The 11486-nt window shown below is 45.7% G+C and overlaps 1 protein-coding gene across 2 annotated transcripts; it reads right to left on the minus strand.

Moving 5' to 3' along the window:
- Positions 1–230: 230 nt before the first annotated feature.
- On the minus strand, positions 231–6476 carry GHSR (growth hormone secretagogue receptor). Of its 2 annotated transcripts, none has more exons than XM_068200285.1 (2): positions 5625–6476; positions 231–2418 (listed from the first exon to the last, which is right to left on the minus strand). In XM_068200285.1, the coding sequence occupies exons 1-2, from the start codon at positions 6376–6378 to the stop codon at positions 2162–2164; spliced, it is 1011 nt and encodes a 336-aa protein (XP_068056386.1). In that variant the 5' UTR covers positions 6379–6476; the 3' UTR covers positions 231–2161. The 2 variants fall into 2 exon arrangements, with proteins under 2 accessions (XP_068056386.1, XP_068056385.1); XM_068200284.1 differs by having other exon boundaries at positions 231–2466; positions 5625–6473.
- Between the last annotated feature and the right edge of the window lie 5010 nt (positions 6477–11486).

Below are 11486 nucleotides of genomic sequence, written 5' to 3' on the forward strand. Positions count from 1 at the left end.
AGGCTAAATGAAATTGTTAGTATGTTTGTAGTTTGTATGCACAAATGTGTCTACACAGGGCCTTAAGTGTTGCTTTAATGTTTAATCAGTTACTCTGATTAAACAAAATAGCCTAAACAAGTTAGTTATACAGATTTGGGGAACAAAATTAAAATATAAATATGAGAAAAAAAAATAAAATCCAATTGTGTGAATCACACTGGTTCCTCCCCCACCACAGAGCCACAGGGTTATAAAGGGTCTCATCACTTTATTTCTTTTTCTGTTCACATTTAACAGCACAGACACAGCTGAGATTTGAAACACCGATGTGACGCCGGGTGTGTGTGATCGGTTTGTTTGTACAGACATTTTGTTACTGAGCTCACATCTGCACCCTCTTTCCATTGCTCCCAAATGTCTTGTTTCCCTGAGTTGCATGAATTCTGCCAGCAGACCTGCTTGTCAGTCGGTGAGTGAGAGAACAGCGTGGACAGCCAGGTGCCTGTGGGTAGAGGTGGAGCAGGAGGTGATCCTGCAGTGCTGCAGTGCCTCGGTGTGGGTGTTTGCACGTAAATCCTGCACTCCTGGAGTGGGGAGCTCAGGTGCCACCAAGGAGCAGCAACCAGCCCCTGGCCCCAGCAAGGTGATAGAAAAGACACTGAATATAAAGAAAAGGTCAATATCTCTTGTGAGTTCAACCTGAGCAGCTGAAGGTGTAACAGGGGGAAAGTGGCCCATCGGTGTGAGCGGGGGTTTGAAGGCAGGAGAGTTCTGCTGACACACAATTCACTAGTAAGAATTAAAATTCATCAGGGACAGAGGGCTGTGGACCAGCTGGGGATGAGCACTAGAACCAAATGAACAGGAAGCTGCTATCACACATGCATGCTCCAGAGCTCTGTCAGCTCTGTGGGGCACAAAACCCACATGTTGGTGAGACAATACAAGCCATATTCATTAGCACAGAAGATGAAATGTTTTCTGGTTTGCCTTGAAATGGCGCACTTGAGGTATAAAAATCTAATTTAAGGGCTTTATGAATCAAGTATGAGAATGTGTCTGCCTGTGTCCCTTCATGCAGATTTTTCTATTACTTTCTCAGGTCACGGTGGTTAAAAAATGGAAAATGTTCTCAATTCAACACTGCAGCAAACGAGCACAAATGCACACAGGCTTTACAGGGGGATGTGGCACTGGAACAGATTTTAAACAGAAACATGGGGGGTTTACAGGCCAGATACCTGTCCTCAGCAAGCTTTGGGGTGCAGTTAGGGACAGGTAGCCACAAACTCATTACAAATATTGAAACAATTAAAAGCTTCCAAGTTCAAACACATCAAGTCATTCACAGTCAAAATGAACAGAACAAGTACAGATTATTCAGCTAGTGAAAAAAAAAAAAAAAGAGACTTTGGTGGGTGATTGCATTCCACATTTTTACAGCATCACTGAATGCCTGAAGTCAGCACTGTCCTTGTCCCACTGATATATATTTTAAAAAAATATTTCAGTCACGTTCTAAGCCACTTCTGTGAAGGCTTTTTTATTTTGTTCCCTTTCTACTTGGATGTGACATGAAGGTTATTTATTTTTAGCATGTTTAAAAATTATCCATTTTATATCTCTTTTTTTTTTTTAAGAAATAATTTTCCTCATTCAGAGAAAAACATGAGCTTACTTAAAAATTGATATTATGAAAAGTGTATCAAATTTCCTGTTTACTGCTCCAAAAAAACTATTCAGTATTATCTCTCTAGGGTCTGATTAGATGCTAGCAAAATTCTTAGCAAAACTAAAGCTAACTCTGGAAAAATTCAGCTTGAATTGGCGCTGCTGAAGTCGTACAAACTCTTGAGTGAAGTGGGCCAGGTTTGCCTGCTCAGGATGGCACAGCCTAGTTCTGGGCTAAAGTCAGCGTTAAAAAAATCAAACGGGCAAAAGCAGCACAAAAATAACACCTGGAGCGTTGCCAAATTCTGTGACCGCGTGTCTCTCCTCTCAGAGTCCCAAACTTCAGGTTTTTTCCCTCGTAACTGTAACTGCCTGCACCGCGCCTCTCCGCCCATCCGGGTGATGACCGAAGTAGCGCTTTCAGCGTTGGGATTCCCGTTCCTCGCCCTCTTCCCCTCCCGTTATGGCTTTCTGGGGGACTCGGCGGGTGATGCTGGGGTGCCCGGTGTCATGTGATGACGCTGGGCTCTGTCCACCCGCGGGAGCTCCCCTGCTTGCTGCTGGAGAGGCTCTGCTTGGGCAGGGCTCGGAGTCCGAACAGGCGGCAGGCGGCCACGCGGTACTTCCTCGACATGATGTTGTAGAGGATGGGGTTGATGGCTGCGCTAAGGTAGAAGAGCACAAAGGACACCAGGTTGCAGTACTGGCTGATCACTGCTATCTCCAGGGATCCAGCTTCGAAGGATTTGGAAAATAAGTACCGTCCTACGTGGAAAGGCAACCAGCAGAGTATGAACGCAAATACCACCACAACTAAAATAAAAACAGCAGAAGAAAGTGTGTTAAGTGTGAGTATCAACATACAGGTGATTAACATTCTGTTTTGCAGCTCTGTTCATTTAACAAATTAATCACAAAGTGTGAAAATGCCTCCCCTAAGCTTTCACTTGTGTCTCAATACATTCTCTGAGAGTATAAATCGGTGATACTTAATACACTTGGATCGTATCTAAACAGGCTGCCTGAATATTGCCCAACTAATCTGATGTAGCAAACTTCTGACCTATAAAACTTATGTTTGTATCAACAGAGTGTTAAAGAATCCAAATGGTTACCAAAAAAGTATAACCATCTATCATCTGCAGTGTTTAACAAAAGCAAATTATATGTGGTAGACTCAACACTGTGGTTTATAATGAAGAATGTAATCACTAGGAGGCAAAATTATTTAAGACAAAAAGCAAAATTGTTAAAGGCAAAGGCCCTAAAATAAAACACAGAATGGGGACTTGTAGAGCATATATGCCAAAATGAGATGAAATGGTATATTCCTCCAGTTTGTCCATTTTTTCGAACAGAAGTTACTCCCAAGAAGAGTAAAACTAAATGTGTATTATATGACTACATAATTATAGTTATACAGTACATCTGCTATATTGTATTACTAGAGTGGTTGCATTTACATGTAAATATCATGTCTGTAGAATAATGGGGATGTGTGTATCTCTGAACACTGGCCCTTTGGAATTTTCATCTGAGAGAAAGGGAAATTGTTTCTGTTCATTTCCTGTGCGCCTTTGATCTTTATTATTTTTCATATTGCTCTGAGTGTATCTATTAATATATTACAGAGAGAAAAACCAGAAAACTTGAGCAAGGGTTTCTGACATTCTTAAGCAATTTTTACAGTTAACCCGTTCGTGGAATCACGGAATTGTTTGGGTTGGAAAGGAACTTAAAGAAAGTTTTTTTCCAAGCCCCCTGCTTTAAGCAGAGACACCTTACATGAGACCAGGTTGTTCAAAGTCCAGTCCAACCTAACCCTGGTGGCCAGGTTGTGTTAGCAACCTGCTTCTGTTAGCTATCCTCATATCATGTCTTAGAGGATCATAAAATTCAAATTACTGAGAGGAATGGTTATAGGTATCTTCCCCCAGAATTCTGCACCAGCATTCCCAAGTTTAAAAGGATGCTTATGCAGGACTTGTGGTGGAGTGGAAAGCACCAGAGTTTAAGGTACAGAATAGGTTTTCCAGCTCTGCATCTTCTTGAGCCAACCACTTCCAGTTTTCCCTCACTATTTTCACTACAAAATTCAGATGATTCCCTAGCTCACATGGGGATTTGTAATGAATATTACCATGAGGTCATTATGAATGAGCAGAGTTTAAAGCACAGCCTATTATGACTGACTAGAATTTTAAGCACATGTAGGCATGCAATATCCCTAGTCAGTCTTTTGACAGTTTGATCTCCATGCATGCAGAAAGTCATGGATTTCAATAGGAATGGGGTGTGATAGCTCCTTAGCAAGTCAGGCTGTACATTTAGGTGTTTAATTTCAGTCCCAGGAGCATAACCTGTCTTTACAGTTAAATGAACTTCTGATGCTAATCCCATTTACTTGATGTTCCATGACTTGATAAAGCCTCAGAAAGCACCTTCTAAATTTTAAGCAGACCATTAACACCAGTGAGAGAGTTGACTGCACTGAGCATCTGCTGCCACTGAGTCCTCACTAACTTCTTCCCATCTTTCTATCAGGCATCAGTCTGTTATCATTTAGGGAACATTGGCTCTCTGTCAGAGGAGAGTCTTGCCACTGCCTGGCTGTTGTCAGACCTTGTAAAAGGAAAAAAAAAAAAAACAGTGCCTGAAATATTGCAATGCTTGTGGCAACATTTCAGAGCAGAAATAAGCATTTTTTTATTTCAAAATTCTTTACAGTTAAGTATATGGAAATATAAGCGTGGTAGTAATATATCTAATTTACTTATAGTCAGTGGAAGTTCATAATCCTGAACCTCTAGAAGTGTGAGCAATTAATTACTTTCAAGGTCACGCTTACCAGACTGAAGTAATTCTATTGATCATAAAACGTATCTGAAAGGGCACAAAGAATGCTGCGGGTTTTATTATTCTTCCTGCTGCTGCATAGTAATAAATTAGGACATGAACAAAGAGATCAGATAGGCTCCTATTTGATAATTAGGGTACTTAGGACTCACTGCCACCTCTTGTCTGCCTCATTAGCCCACCACTTCAACCTTGCTGAAAGGAGCCTGTGAAAGCTTCTTCCTGCAGAGCATCTTGTCCCCACCAAAATCCTCGGGATGACTTGCACTGCAGAGGACTTTTGGCTTGGATGAAAGTACGCAGCAGCAGCAGGATTCTGCAGTTTTCAGACACTAAACTGCAGGACAACTTTTTGGGTTTGTGTATCAAGCTGCCACTACATGCACTGACTTAGTATGTTAAAACCCGTGTTTCCGTGTGCCAGCTGCAAGCGTTGTTTAAAGCATTCAGCAGTGTCGATACACAAAGTTAGGAATGACAGTGTCTGTTGTCCTGATCCTGTTTCCTTACAGTCTGTGAGATTTTACAGCATCACAGACCTCAAAGGAGACTCGGTGCTCCTGGTTCAGCATATCCTGAGGTTTTTCTAATATGAAAATGCAGATTACTTACACAGCCATGGTAGGAAATAATCCCTCTTTGCTAAAACCTTGATATTCTTTTCCTATGAATCTTAGTGCACATCATGCCCTGCCTGCCTGGCTGTAGTCTGCAGCTCAACTTCCTGGCTTGAGAAAGGTTTAGTTTTGTTTAAAAATCAAGTAAACTGTTCTCTGTAAATAACATTAGTATCCACAACCAAAGAGCAAAAATGCACAAAAATCTCCAGGGCACAAGCTAATTTTAACTGTAGTATTTGCCCTTGTCAGAGATTCTTACTAATGTTTGTTTAACTGTTTGGGAGTCCCCAGCTCAAACCAGTTAGAAATAAATCTAAGGGAGGAGGAGAGTTATCCTACAGCCACCCAGAGGTTTAGCCTTTTGTATGAAACATTTTCTTTCCTTTGGAAGGAACTATAGTAAACTATCAGAGAGCTCCCCATCTTTTTCTCTCTCTCTCTCACACACACAAGCACACACATCCTTTTGGAAAAACAGAGCAAGAGGACTCGTACCTAACATTTTCACAGTTTGCTTGTTGTTCTTATCCCTGATGGCAGTGTTTGGACCGATGTTCTTTCTCTTCCTCCTCCAGAGCTTCCTCCCAATGAGGCTGTACAGCACGGTCAGGCAGAACACGGGCAGGAAAAAGAAGATGCTGGAGGTCCAGACCATGATGGTGAGCAGCCCCGAGCGGATGGCGTACTCTGTGGCTCGGCACTCGTTGGTGCTCAGGGGGTTTGTGCCGTTCTCGTGCTCGACCCCCACCAGGATGAAGATGGGGCCGGCGCTGATGAAGGAGATGGCCCAGAGGAAGAGGATGACCAGCTTGACCTTCCCTTTGGTGATGATGACTTTAGCTCGCAGGGGGAAGCAGATGGCGACGTACCGCTCCACGCTGAGCGCCGTGATGTTGAGGATGGTGGAGTAGGTGCAGCTCTCGCTGATGAACTGGAAGAGCTTGCAGAGGAGGTTCCCGAAGTTCCAGGGCCGGTACTGCCAGAGGCGGAAGAGGTCCAGGGGCATGCAGAGGAAGATGAGCAGGTCGGAGAAGGCCATGCTGGACAGGTAGAAGTTGGTGGTGGTCCTCATGTCCCGGAACCGCGACACCACCAGCATGGTCATGAGGTTGCCGATGATCCCGATGACGAAGAGCAGGACGCAGGCGACGGTGATGCCGGTGAGCACGGGCACGGGGAACAGGTGCAGCGGGGGCTCGGCGCCCGTCCGGTTCTCCGCGCCGCGGCCGCCCGCGCTCCCCTCCCGCATCCTGGCGCCGGGGGCTGCGCATCCCCGCCCGGCGCGGCGCGGCCCTGCCCCGCGCGGTCCCCGCTGCGCGCCCGGCCAGGTGCGGGGCCGGGGGCGGGCAGGGACGGGCGGCCCCGCTCCGCCTCTCCGCGCTCCGCCGCTCCCCCCGGCCCGGGGCGGGCGGGCGCTGCCGCTGCCGCTGCCGCGCGTCACAGGAGACGTGGGCACGGAGCGGCCCCGCTGCGACCCCCGCGGGCCGCTCCCGAGCCGCCAAACTTTCTTCCCGAGCCCCCGGCGGGCGCAGCACGGCTCGGCCCGTGCCGGGCCCGCCCCCGGTCCCTGCCCCACCGCCCGCCCGCCTGGGCAGGTGCGGGTGTCGGTGCTCGGTGCTCCCGGAGCCGCGGTGCCGCCCCAGGTGCGGTGCCGCCCGTCCGTGCTCCCGGAGCCCCGGTGCCGTGCCCGGGTGCCCAGGTGCGGTGCCGCCCGTCCGTGCTCCCGGAGCCCCGGTGCCGTGCCCGGGTGCCCAGGTGCGGTGCCGCCCGTCCGTGCTCCCGGAGCCCCGGTGCCGTGCCCGGGTGCCCAGGTGCGGTGCCGCCCGTCCGTGCTCCCGAAGCCCCGGTGCCGTGCCCGGGCGGCGCTCTCAGCGCTCTGTCCCCGCACACTTCGCTCCGCGGCGCTCAGCTCAGCACACGCGGCCGGTCCCGCAGCCGTGGGTGCGATCGCTGCCTCCTCGCTCCGTATCTTCGCTGTGCCCTTGGATCTTGGCAGGAGCCCGGCCAGGCTCCAGTTCAGTGAAGCTGCAGCAGCCACCCGCTTCTACATGATTTACCTGCAATTAAATTTCAATTCAGCGTGTTACTGCTGTCCTCTGCTCTGCCCTTTGCAGGCACAGACAGAACCGTGCTTCCCCAGCTGCAGACTCCTGTTGTACGAAAGGAGAATGGTGTACCCAAGAAATAAGATGTGAGCAGCACAAGGTGAGATCAGAGGCAGTAAAGTAACTTCCCACACATCTGTATAAGGTGTATCTCACCACCTTTTCAGCTTGTCCCCACAAATTCTAAGGGTATGTGTGCTGCAGCACAATCTTTTTTCACTCCTGTCTGTCTAGAGGAGCTGGATCTCTTGTGTCCCATCCCTCAGGGGGCAGCCAGTGCTCTGAATCCATGTTGGCATCTACCTTAACCACAGAATCATGGAATGGTTTGGGTTGGAAGGAATCTTAAAGCTCATCCCATTCCTACCTCCTGCCGTGGGATGCCTTCCTCCAGCCCAGGCTGCTCGGACCTCCATCAGTTCAGCAGGGAAGCAGGTTTGTGCCATTTCCCTGGGTGCACTCCAGCACTGGCATTCCCCTTTCCGGGCTGCAGGGCTTTGCTGGAGGGTAGATAGAGCACAAGTGTGATGTGACACAATGCTGAGTTATTCTGCTTGTGCCTCTGCCTGTTTTCTGTAATTTGTGCCTTCTGTAATCATGCAAGCATTAGCCTTAGTGCCTTGTCCATATCCTAATTTGGATGATATATTTTTGCAGTTTCACTGGAATCAGTATTCTCATTCCTGCTCATGAACTGTGAGACAGTTTGCAGAAAGTTACTCAACAGTTGCTAAATTTTATGAGGGATGGCTGCACATTATTGCAGTTGAGAAGGAGGAAGAGCCTAATGTACTTCTCACTTTGTCTACCCATCTGCATTATAGCTGTATTATATGTTTCTGAATAAAAATCATGGGCTTTATGCCACTGCGATACAGTTATTTCATATTAGACTTGTGTCCCCAGTCTAATTTACATTACATTGCTCTATATTATGGAGGAGATGGCAACTGCTTAGGTGGTTAGGCTACCAAATACTTTGCATTATTATAAGGCATCATTTCACTCCTTTTAAAAATTTCTTTTCCCTAATACATTCTCAGACCAGTGGTGTTAGCTGCAGGATGTTTATATTTACTACAGAAAGTGGCCCGAAGCTGTAAATATGACTTTCTATATGGAGAGGATCCTTCATGAAATCTTTCCGTTTTTGCTGAACTGTTTCTTGTCAAAAATGACCATTTCTCTTTCCCCAGGGAGAGAAAATCATTTTTGTTTGTTTGTTTGGTTTGTTTATTTCTGAGGGTTTTTTGTTTGTTTTGTTGGTTTTTCCCCAGGAAAATAATTTATTGTTTTCTAGACTAATAACTGATTGTGGTGTGTATACCAAAATCAAGTACCCAACACTGAGTGAGCAGCAGATCTGTACATTACAGACAACCTGAGCTTGCAAGGCAATGATTTAACCCTGAATTCCTTGGGAGTTTGATGTGTTGTAAGCCAAGTGCATCAGAACTGGCAGTTGTACTTCAAATGCACCGACACTGATCTCCTTCTTAAAAGGGTATCATGAGTCAAGGGCTCCTCTGGCTGCTTTTCCTGCATGGGGCTGGGTCAGGGCCAGAAAACAATGCCAGCTGAGAGAGAAGAAAGGCAGCTTTAGTTTTATTTTTTATTTCTTTGGCAATTGCAGGCCAAATTTGGATGGAATATAAAGATTTGTCATCCACAAGCATTGCACGATAATGGATTCCTGCTTGGGCTTTGCATTTGCTAAAGGACAGTTGTGCAGATAGTGGTGACAGAAGACATAAGAACTGTGAGAGAAGATGGCTTTAGGCTCCCAAAAGTTATCTACCAGCCCTCAGCTGCAAGAACATTAGTTTCATGTTGCCAACAAGACAAGAGTAAAGGCATTGGTTTTACTGCAATGAGAGAAAGGGGCTGAAGTTAAGTACTTTTTATTCTATTTATCCACTAGCTAGATGTATGAGCAAACCAGATATTAAAAGGATAATTAAAAAACACATTATACTAGACATTTACCTTTCATGGAACTCTTAAATTATTCGTGTTTCTCTTCAGTAGCTTCAAAACTGCATTGAAGAATAGAAGAGTTTCTATTTGTGGAGCTTTGAGATTTCTGTCCTATGTTCCATTCTTTCAATTTTCTTCTCGCCCAGTAAAGTTCTAATTCTTGTTTATATCCGTCTTTGTTGTCATGGAAATATCTGAAGGCTTTGAACTTACAATCATTATGTGTTTATTGTGGAGAGAAGAAGAAACTGGAAAACAGACTGTAAGGTAGAGATTCATTTTAGAATGATGCACCTCCAAAACTCAGAGAAAAGCAAATTCAGGTTTTTTTATTATATCCAGGGACAGAAGGTGTTTGAACTGCTGTTATAAATGTGGTTTAGAGCAGAAGGTAGCACCTGGTGTATGCTTTCAAAGGTTATGGTTTAGCAAGTCTCATCACTGAGGAGTGCTGTTGGAATAGCAGTAATCCAGCTTAATAAAGTAAAACAGAATAAACTCAAGTTACTCTACAGATGGTTATATAGCAGTAATATCTGCAAGCAGACTTCAAAACACTGCTAGTTTATTAATCAGCAAAGCTGTGCTCTGCAGTCACTAACTCTGAAGTTTAGACTCAGCTCACTGGGTCACACCTGGGCATCGTGCCGTGTCCCTGTTCCTCAGACTCCCCAACTTCAGAGAGAACAATCCCTTGGTGTAGTGGTTCCACCCCTGTCATGGGCAGGGACACCTTCCACTATCCCAGCTGTCCATCCAACCTGGCCTTGGACACTTCCAGGGATCCAGGGGCAGCCACAGCTCTGGGCAACCTGTGCCAGGGTGTCCCCACCCTCACAGGGAAGAATTCCTTCCCAATATCCCATCTAACCCTGCCCTCTGAGAGTGTGGGTCCATTCCCCTTTGCCCTGTCATTCTGTGCCCTGGTGAAAAGTCCATTTCCAGCTTTCTTGGAGCCTCTTCAGGTCCTGGAAGATGCTATAAGTTCTCCCAGAGCCTTCTCTTCTCCAGGCTGAACAAACACTCTAGCTTGGTAATGGGTAAAGATCAGATGTTTTGCTACTAAATAAGAATTCCCAGTGCTTAAATAATTGCTAAAGCCCAGAAACATGAGAAGTACCTCAAGGGAAATGCTCAGAATTTTGTCCTCTGGGTACACGATAATTTTCAGGGATTTCTTCATCTTACTGCTTCCAGATGCTGCTCACCAGCTGGGATCTGGAAGCCAGTTATATGGAATTACACAATATGGCATTGCTCAATGGTTTGCATTTTGTCCTTTGCATTGCAACCATCTCTGGCATTTAGTGGATTCTATCTGACACCAATCAATGTCAGGGAAATGATTTAAGACAGGGTTGTCACAGAAGGCATAGGATGATACCAATAATCACTGTGAGACTAAGTAACTCTTTAGTAAAAACATTTTATATAAAAGTCATGTAGAAAAATTTACAATATTCACACGTTAACGCAACCTCTAAGAATTTGCTACATAATTCAGCATAAAGTGAGATGAAAAGTGTGAGTCAGGACACAGCACAAACAGAACTTGCTATATTTTTCCATTCTTCTTTAAAAGTTTCCTGTCTGATATCCCTTGATAATCTTCCCCCAAGATAAGATCTTGCCTTCAGATCCCTCAGAAAATTACTATGTGGTGTGATTCCTGTTGCAATATGCCCTGCATGCAGTGATCAAATCTGATAGCAGGGGTCAGTCCTGTGCTGAAACCACCAAGCCCAGTCCATCTGCAAGGAGAACCTACAAAAGTCTTTTCTCCAAGGTAACAGACATACAGGTATGTAGGGAATGGCTCTGTTCGCCAGCCTTTCTGTCTGGGAGAAAAAGTCTAAATTAAATACTGAAATCAGAAGGAAAACTGTAGAAATGTTTTCTGTTCTCTGTCAAAACGGATGATTTGAGAAGGAGGAAAACCAAAGTGTCCCAGTAAATGGTGAAGAATTTCACATATTTGATTGCCACTGAACGCAGCACGTGTGACACTGTTAAACAGCTGGCAGAAGTTAAACCCCATTATTTTCAGCTTACACTGGTGTGTTTCTTGGCCATAACCCACCAAAAGAAGGGTATTCCTGAAATTCTTCTCTTGCTGCTCCAACACAGCATTGAAGTGAGACAAGCTACCTGCTTGTCTGAATGGCCAGATAAACACAGGGGCTGTGTCTGTTAATCCCCTGCTGCTGACTGGGCAGGAAGATGAACCATGCCTGTTTACTGGTGAGGCCCATGTGCAGGGGCTGCTGTGATTTAA

Source organism: Anomalospiza imberbis, chromosome 10 (assembly GCF_031753505.1).
Source record: "Anomalospiza imberbis isolate Cuckoo-Finch-1a 21T00152 chromosome 10, ASM3175350v1, whole genome shotgun sequence".
NCBI lineage: Eukaryota > Metazoa > Chordata > Aves > Passeriformes > Viduidae > Anomalospiza > Anomalospiza imberbis.

What these genes read in the sequence shown, in the direction of transcription:
- GHSR (XM_068200284.1), bottom strand. Translation starts at nt 6,378, where the DNA reads ATGCGGGAGGGGAGCGCGGGCGGCCGCGGCGCGGAGAACCGGACGGGC. An exon ending in GCAAACTGTGAAAATGTTAG is followed by an intron (nt 2,467 to 5,624) that starts GTACGAGTCCTC and finishes TTTTTATTTTAG; the next exon opens with TTGTGGTGGTATTTGCGTTC.